The 9472-nt window shown below is 45.0% G+C and overlaps 1 protein-coding gene across 1 annotated transcript in view; it reads right to left on the bottom strand.

Moving 5' to 3' along the window:
• Window positions 1–2014: 2014 nt before the first annotated feature.
• Window positions 2015–9472, bottom strand: part of LOC144129010 (uncharacterized) — a 45235-nt gene continuing 37777 nt past the window's right edge. The window contains exons 2-5 of the mRNA XM_077662915.1: window positions 8976–9092; window positions 5941–6021; window positions 4901–4953; window positions 2015–2046 (exon numbers count right to left, since the gene is read on the bottom strand). Coding sequence (XP_077519041.1) covers window positions 2015–2046; window positions 4901–4953; window positions 5941–6021; window positions 8976–9092 — 283 coding nt within the window. The remainder of the gene's footprint in view (window positions 2047–4900; window positions 4954–5940; window positions 6022–8975; window positions 9093–9472) is intronic.

Here is a 9472-nt window from a genome sequence, read left to right as displayed (position 1 = left end):
TACTTCGTCAGGCTTAACAGCTGAAAAATCGCCCTTCTGTCTGAAAAACAAAAGCTATTTGTCGCTTGAAACCTTATGCTGGGGTAATAATGGGCAAATCGAAGGCGAATACAACAGTTTAGAACACGATATCGCGTCGAGGGATTAGCGACGAAGCTGTTATCGCTCTGAAGCGGCGAGCAGGGCGCCGCCATGTTTGTCAACGCTACGTACGCAAGCAACGTAAAGACCGCAACGTAAAAATTCGAATCTCACGTACGTACGTGAGACTCGCGCATACCCTTTGCGTTCTGCGCATGCGCACTGGTCACCCGTAAGAGCTCTACGTACGTGAAACTAAAACTCTCTATTTTACCGCACGCGGACGCGATTACGCACCCGCAGCGCCGGTTTTTTCGAAGATGCGCCGAATTTTGTGACAACGACCACTATGAAGACCTGAGGGATGACCCATATTTTTACCTGTCATGAGTGAAGTGGGGCGACGAAAATTTCAGCACTACAGTGATTCGGCCATGATGTTGCTTATTTCCGCATTAGTGTGTGCATATTCACCGACAAATACAAACGGAAATGTTGAAAATACGAGGGACGTATACGCCTATGGAAGACGCGCAGATATGCATTCGTTTGTCGCTTGGCGGAAGCGTATCTATGAGCAGTTTCAAAACTGTTTCGTCAGTTTTTGGCACCGTAAGCCTACTGCCCTATTCGGTCTTAGCTTGGCTGAGAATTTGGCTTGAGGCTGTCACAGTGAAGGGTCAAACTGCAAAGCATCAGAATTCGAAATGAAGCCCCGTCAGCTGCACACAAGCGCCTGCCTCCACACGGCTTAAGCCTCAGTGCAAAAACGTCAAGACGCTCTTGTATATTAAGACCTTCCGCCGAAGACAACGCACCCGCGAGGAGGCCAAAACGCTAGACTTCGGGTACAGCTCTCTATTTTTTGAAAGACCATCCGACAGACTCAACGGCCACCACTCACGAAGATGGATTGGCAATGGCCACTGTATGCTATCGAATCTCATTGCTGAACTCCAGCTAAGGGACTGAAGTCTAACGAGAAACGCGGGTTCAATCCAGACCACGGCGGTCGAATTTCGATGGAGACGAAACTCTAGAAGTGCACGTACTGTGCGGTGTGAGGGCACGTTAAATAACCGCAGGTGGTCTAAATTATTCCGGAGGCCTTCTCTACGGCGTCCCTCATAGCCTGAATTGCTTTGGGAAGTTAAACCTTCACAAAGAAATATAACAAAAAATTGTCGCGGCTCCCAAAGGTCCTTAGGCGGGCTTCGACACTTTGTCCAAATTTAGAAATGATAGAGCCTCTGTGGTCTCCTGACGCGAATAAATTCTGAACTCCGGCACTTGCAGACTATTTGTGTCTTACACTGATATTTAGTTTAGGACTGGTCGACATCACCCAGCAGCGCAGAGCTGCTTTACGGAGGTTTTCGGTTTGCCTGCCTTGAAGGCGGCAAAATTAGGCTGTTATCTAGGTGCGGGTTACGACGCACGTAGTGATTCAGCACGAGCCTGACGTTGCACGGCAGATGAAATGTCGCTTTTTTTAATAAGTTTTGAAACTTCCCGTGGTTTTGCAATAAGCCACAGCTGAGTTTTTATTTCCTAATTTAACCTTTACAGAGGTTCGCTCAGTGTAGACAGAAAGCAAACAAGAAAAGGAACTAGGAAGCACATATAAGCTTCGAAAGAAAAATCCGGTAGACATCATTTTAAGCGCTCAATTTCAACACAGACGGCTTAGATAACAGGTTCAATATATTTATTTGAAAGTAATGATTTTACAGATCTGTAGTGGGTTGTGAACTCCACAGCGTATAGTGTTCAAAACTGTGCAGATTATTCTGGCAGCCGTCTTCCCGCAGCATTCAGTGCATTTGTGCGACAATTTATTTTGCATATGTACAACTTTGCCCTATAGGCCTGGCGAGAAAGGAACAATCGATGTCCGTAGCTGGAACGCGTCGATCATATCTTTAAGTAGTGTCTAGAAAGTGTCCTGATACAAAGCGCCGCCATCTGAAAACTAAAAAAAAGGAACAGCGAGAAAAACCGGTCAAACGAGAAAAGTCTTTAACGATCAAGTGGCTAAACAATTGAAAAAAACACTGCAATATGCGAGCTAGTAAACCCACACTGAAAAGCTAAGTTTGTAAATGTGGTACAAGAAATCAGCATTCGCGACATTCAGCATTAGGTCATCTTAGTAACAATCATACTTTTCTCAAAGGAAAGAGAGAGAGACTTAAGTAAGGTGGTTGCACCGAAAATTGATTTGGCGAATGCAGTGCAGTCGATTGCACGTTACAGTGGCAATATGAGCGTTTCCACTGCTGCAAAGAACAAGCTCGGACCATCAGCGCCATTTCGCGTAGTCGTTTACGTCCACACTGGTGCTGCAGCTGTGCACATAATGGTCCCATTGTAAAGCTCTCATGCACTCTGGGCTGTCGCATTCGCTGTGGTTACAGGGAAATAACTTTAACCTTGTCATCCGGCGCAGCACCACCCTGCGTCGACCGGAACCTTAACAGCTTGCTGCTAGTGGTCATAATCCGGCGGAAGAAATGCAGGAATTCTCGAACACAATGTTTGAGTATATTTCTTCGAATAGGAAAATTGGTGCAAGTGCCGAATACCGCAAGATAGCGGCAAACCAGGAAGCAACGGCTATTCACCAGAAACGTGTCTTAGGGCATCTAAACACACCACATGCAAAGTCGAATTAAATGTAAACAACATTTTGTAAATCAAACCATGCCTTATTCTTTCGGCAATCATCATCATCATCATCATGGTCGTCGTCATCATCATAATCAGCCTGACAACGCCCATTGCAGGACAAAGCCACTTCCATGTCTATCCATTTAACTCGGTCCTGTGCCAGCGGCGGGCAAGCTTCTTAATTTCATCCGCCCACCTAACCTTCTGCCGCTTCCTGCTACGCTTGCCTTCTCTTTGAATCCACTCATTTACCCTTGAAGACCAGCGGTTATCTTGCCTTCACATTAGACGCCCTGCCCAAGGCCATTTCTGTAGCCGCCGCGGTGGCTGAGTCTTTACGGCGCTCGGCTGCTGGCCCGAAAGACGCGGGTTCGATCCCGGCCGCGGCGGTTGAATTTCGATGGAGGCAAAATTCTAGAGGCCCGTGTACTGTGCGATGTCAGTGCACGTCAAAGAACCCCAGGTGGCCGAAATTTCTGGAGATCTTCACTACGGCGCCCCTCACAGCCTGAGTCGCTTTGGGACGTTAACACCCCCCCCCCCCCCCCCCCTCAATAAATCAAGGCCATTTCCTTCTCTTGATTTCGACTAGGATGTCATTACCCCGCGTTTGTTCCCCAGCCACTGTGCCCGCTTCCGGTCTCTTAACGTTACACCCATCATTTTTATTTCCATGGCTCGCTGTGTTTTCTTAACTTAAGCTGAACCCTTTTTGTTAGCCCCCACGTTTCGGCCCCGTATGTGAGTACCGGTAAGATACAGCTGTTGTACACTTTTATTTTGAGGGATATTGGGCAAAATGCCATTCATGATCCGAGAAAACCTGCCATATGCGCTCCACCCCATTCTTAGCCTCCTAGTTCTATCTAATGATCCAGATCAGCGGTCGCTACCTGTCCCAACTATTCCTTCACCACTTCCAGCACCTCGCTGCCAATTGTGAACTGATGTTCTCTTGCTAGGCTTCTGAACATTATTTTGGCGTTCTGCATGTTAAATCTCAGACCCACCGTTCTCCTCTGCCTGTCTAAGTCATTGATCATGCCTTGCAGTTCATCACCCGAGTGACTTACTAAGATATTGTCATCAGCGAATCACAGATTATTTAGGTATTCTTCATTAACTCTTATCTCCAACTGCCTTTGAGCACTGATTAACGCTCGTGAATGCGTGCCTCGGTTTCCTGAACTCAACATCGTCGCAGTGGTGCCATTCATATATTTACACCGCACTGCTACCGGGAACATATTGACACCGAAACCTGCATCAAAGCTCCATGCATACATCAATACATGATAAATGTTGGCATGTCGCGATTTGTGACACCCGGAATATAATGGCCTAACGGCAAACGGTAATTTTTCGAGGGCTTGTATAGAAGGATGTAAGACCTTTTAGTTTGAGTTTTAATAACATTTCAAGTTCCCTAATTATTAACCGCAGTTCTGAGGAAAACACATATTATTCAGACGAGTAAGGAAACCGGAGCAAAAAGCTGGCTGGTGTGGTTCTGAGTTCACGTCTGATGAAAAGGTGGCTGCTGCACTTGCATCTCGTGCAGTTCCCAGAAGCAGCCTTTCTCAAGGGCTCCCTTCGGATGAACCGCGGTATTACGGCAGTCCATGGGTTCGTAGCCGATGGAATAAAACCTCGCCTGGGTCTCCAGCGCCTATCCCACTGAACCCTAGGCTTGTGTTCGTGTCGTTGTGGCCTATAAGCAACACGAAGCGCATTTAGTGCTCGTACTGCTCACCGGATTTTATATATAACGTCAATGTAAATTTTGAAGCGATTTTACAAGCTTAATTGCTAAGTGAGGTTCTACACGAGGCACTGGTCGTTCACTTGCCTGGGGATGTATCCACATTTTCCCGCAAATAGTCTTTGGGCAAGAATCGGACACCACTCTTTTTGAGCTCGAAAAATAAAATAAACCCGAAAACAAAGGGCCCTGAACGCAAGCTGCTATATAAGTTTGAGCACAAGCAGTTCAGCTCAACGGTCAGATTTTTTTCTTTTTTTCGTTGTTCACGGTACGAGTGTTTTTTTTTTGGATGTGACGCGATTACTAGATTCATATCATTTCATTTATATTTATGCCATAAAATTTACCAAACACCGTTGGATGAAGACTCTCTCGGACACTCACGATTCAAGTCTCCCTTGGCCACCTCCTCTGCTAGCCAAGTGGCGGCTGGCTGCCTGCGAGACGCGCATCACGAAAGCACATGAATATTATTTTTGCGCACGAAGCCTCCCGAGACCTGTTGACTATCAAACGTTTCACCCTGGCACCTTAGTACGCAGGCGACAGGTTAAACAGAGGTACACTTACACGTCATCTGATCCCGTACTTGAAATTTCATCGCTAATTTTGTGTATGGGGAACGCCACGTCGGCGAAATATCCTGTGTAGCACTTTTCCACTATGTCCTTGGGCACAAGACAAAGGTTAAAAGGGTGCAGACACTAAGTTTTTAGGTGTCTGTTTTTTCGTCCTGAAAGAGCCTCTAGAGGCCTAGTGATCACGAAAATGAGTCCAGAACACCACTGCGCAGCCTGAACAATAAATTACACACTATTTTGTACCGGCAATTTCGGTCTCGGTCGGCGCCTGTGCTCACAATCGAGCGGCTAACCGGGATCGGTGACGACATTATAATTAGGGCAAGTGCACTTTGGCGTCACAAGATGCGTGTGGGAATGCCGAGCGGCTCGTCGGACAACATTCAAAATCCCATTGAATTACTTGTATGTTCCACTCAATGCCTGCGACTGAAACTTGCTAGAGGGCATCTCGTTACGTCTATGAAGCAAATCACACCATTTGCTTGCGTTTGAATGTTTGTGTCTGTTCCACTTTAAAAGGCGGAGGTTTTGTGCTAAAGTGTAGCTTTCTGGCACTGTGCGAGTATGAATTCTGAAATCTTAAATTTCGTTCTCATCACTTGTTAGTGTGAACACAATAGTTAACATTCTCATTTTTTGAGAACATAGATTACATTTTAGGCTGGTGTGGTTTGAATGTCTTGCATATATACCATTTAAATAAATGCTGTGCTTAGAAGTGAGTATTCTAGAATAATTTTATTTTATTTAAAGAATACAAGGTCGTTATTCAAAATAGATTTTAATATTAAACTATAAAAGCCGGAAATCAAGCGTCGCTTACGCATCAGGTTGCAGGACTCGTCAGATGAGCCGGGGCTTAATCTCTTGCCGAATCCTGTGGCTGTGGATAAGCTGATCCTTCGGATGTCCCTTTTACTCCTGTGTCACTCTTCGTTTGTGTCCCAAAGTTCATGCTGGCCCAAATCATGGATTCATACCAACTGGCCCAGAAAAATGCCATTTTACAAAATAAGAACAGCGAATCCTTCTAAACGACTTGTTGCCTCACATAAAGTGCGCTTAATTACAGCGCGCATGTGAATTTAAAGGATGCCTTATTAGTAGGCCCGCGTCCTGTCATGTTTCGGCAAGGGGCCCCATAAGATAAGCTTCTTCACGAAATACCGGTGCGCTTCTCTGCTTGTCTTCTCTGAATGCACGCAGAGAAGCGCACCGGTATCTCGTGAGGTGCGCGCCAGTGTGAAAGCGAATTCTCGATACATATAGCAAATCTGTCCCGAAATTGAAAAGTTTGCGTGGAAGCACTCACCATAGCTCGCTATGAAATCGACCGGCCTAAAAAAGAAGCAATCATCGACTGCCGTTTTGGGAACAAGGAAGGAATCAAGGAAGGTCGAGATACTTTAAGGAGTGCTTCCTTTTGATGGTAATAACACAATGAAATAGTCACAAATGAGTACTAGGCCTCTCTTTGGAACGCGCCGAGGCTGCAATAAACAGAATGAGGCAAACGATAACTACAAGGAATAGTTAAGAACAAGGGGTAGTTTCTGAATGTCTGGGGTGCCCTTTTAAGCCCTGTTGTCTATACGCTACTGATAAAATCAGTTTCCTGGGAGTGCCACTTTTCTACGCACCGGAAATCGTGTCCCGTCTGGCAAGGACGTTCATAAGTAAATTCTGTCCGGCCGCCGAACCGCAGGGTGGGATGGTGAACGTTTCCGCCTTCCAGGTTCGATGCTTTCGTCGAATTTTCGGTTAACGTGTGTCCCAATTCGAAAATACGCACGGAGTTAGACGAGAAGTTGCAGTAATGATTAATACGGTAAGCGACGACAGGATCCGATAGCAACCTCTCATTGTGCCCCTGTTTTTTCTTTGTTTCTTATTGTAGAGAAATGCTAATTTTTGGGGTAACGCTGAATATTAGCGAGCCGACCTCCTTATTAGAGTTTGAAGGCCAGCACTCGCGTGCTGTCTCTACAATTTGCGCTATGGTTTTCTGGCTTCGTTTTCGGTATTTCTGATAAATCTACAAAATGAAATTACTCGTAGCACCATTAAAGAAACCCAGGTAGTCAAAATCTATCCAGAGCCCTCTACCCCGGGGTATGTCTCTCTTTTCTTTCTTCTCTCTCTCCTTTCCTTAAGGCGTGGTTAAGATGTGCACCTAGAAATGAGATGTTTGCCTTTCTTGAAAACTAAATTTCATTATCATTTCATCGCGCCATTAATTACAATGGTGCCTGTTTAAACTGAAATCAAGGAAGCGTTTTTGTGGCAGTGGCTTTTGGCACGTAGAGGTATGGACAAACAGCTATTTCGGCGAAGGGCATATATGTTCCTGTGTAAATATCTTATAAGTAAATTTCGTATTTCTGCGGGACATTAAGCACAAGTAATGCCACTCTGAGCATAATGTTTTCATAATATATTTTCAGCCTTTTTTGCTTGAGCAGCAGAGAAAGGGTGACACGTGCCAAGATTTCGTGGTACTTGCGCCTGACTTCGATACACGACCTTGTGGCAGCGGCGGTTGCTTGTGTGGACACACAGCCACTGTTCCACGCTCTAGCAGAGAGAGAGATAGAAAAAGCAAGAAAGGAAGAAAGAACGAAAGAAAGAATAAAAGGAAGAGAGAAAGAAAGAAAAAGGAAGGAAGAAAGAAAAAAGGAAAAAGGAAGGAAGAAAGCAAGAGAGAAAGAAAGAATGGAAAAAGAAAGAATGAAAGAAAGAAAGAAGGAAGGAAAGAAAGAAGGAAAGGAGGAAAGGTAGAAAAGAAAAAAAGAAAGAAAGAGAGAAAGAAAGAAAGCAAGGAAGTAAGAAAGAAAGAAAAGAAGAAATAAGGAAAAAAGGAAGAAGGAAATAAAGGAAAAAGAAGGAAGGAAAGAGGGAACGAAAGAAAGCTGGAGCGTATATTTGGATCCGTTTGTGACAAGGACTCATTGCAAGGACAAAGACTCAATGTGACAAGGACTACGAAAAGCTACGATGTAAGCTTGGTCAGGGTCCCAAACTTATTATGCATATCAGATTTTCGACAGCCCTCATTAAATACACTGGTGATTTTTGCAGGTATCGTCCTATCTAGCAATAAACGTTCCACGCCGTGCGTACGTCTAATGAGTTAAGAACTCGGCCCAGCAGTTTCCTTGAAACATGCCGTTAAACTTTTCATTTTCTAAAAACTACCGGAATTAAATAAAGCCTAGCAAGCACCGAATTTCGTTTCCGCTCCTTAACTTGCTGCCTCCTGTATATATTATAAGAAGGTAATTTAAGAGGTGCAGAGAATTTTTTCCCGCCTGTTGAAAATGAAACAACACGCATATTAAAAGGCCGAGAGTGATGTGCCTGCGGCATTGAGACCATGCTCTACGCAGTGATGTTAACTGGTTGGTAACGCATTGCGTCCTAGCAAACTTGCAGAGGACATCCGCCCTACAGAGCACTAACACTATCGGGAATTCAGATAAACAACCTCTGACGTAGCACCAGATTCGGGACCGCTCGGCCTGCCTTGAATAATCGCAGCCGCCTGTAAAGCGTGCACCGTTGCAGTAAATGTAGGTTTGCGGGCAAGCCAGATATCAAGATGGCGAACATTATTATTAATAATTATTAATTGGTTTTTGGGGAAAGGAAATGGCGCAGTATCTGTCTCATGTATCGTTGGACACCTGAACCGCGCCGTAAGGAAAGGGATAAAGGAGGGAGTGAAAGAAGAAAGAGGTGCCGTAGTGGAAGGCTCTAACTGGTGCTCACTCTGTTACCCGAATAGACTGTCCCAAAAAAACACCGGTTTGTATTTCTTGTACATATGAAGCTTTAAGGCCTAACAATGTCACGCTGACCACATTAGTCGTTCTTACTTGTAATTCATTGGATCAAAGTCGTCGTTGTCCAGCAAAAACATAGTGTCGGGGTCAGCGCGCATTCCGAATCCCCTGGCCATCGAGATCTTCATGTTACGAAAGCCTTTCTTCATTCTGTGGGCAACAAGTTGTGGGTGAGCAGCAATATGGAGTCAGAAGAAGACGAAATTAACTGAATATTGATTCTTTGTCTGCATGCGCCACTGTAACATTTTTCTTGAAGTGCATTCTTAATCCGGGTGGCAAAATAAGCGAGTTGGTTGTAATCCATGGTGAAGTAGCACCACAAGCACGACGACAATCAAAAGCGAAGTCATTTTATTTGGTCAGATAGCAACGTCCGCAAATAGGCTTGATAGATTTTATTTGATAAAATAAGGACTAGATTTCGCGGCGAAACCTATAAAGTCGCAAGTGTTGTATAATGTCGACAGTTCGGCCGGTTTTCATGTACCCTGTGCACAAAATAGTTTCAAAGTGCGGTAGCCCAACCG

This window comes from Amblyomma americanum, chromosome 1 (genome assembly GCF_052857255.1).
Source record: "Amblyomma americanum isolate KBUSLIRL-KWMA chromosome 1, ASM5285725v1, whole genome shotgun sequence".
NCBI classification, from domain to species: Eukaryota; Metazoa; Arthropoda; class Arachnida; order Ixodida; family Ixodidae; genus Amblyomma; species Amblyomma americanum.
This window is presented reverse-complemented; position numbering and strand designations above follow the sequence as displayed.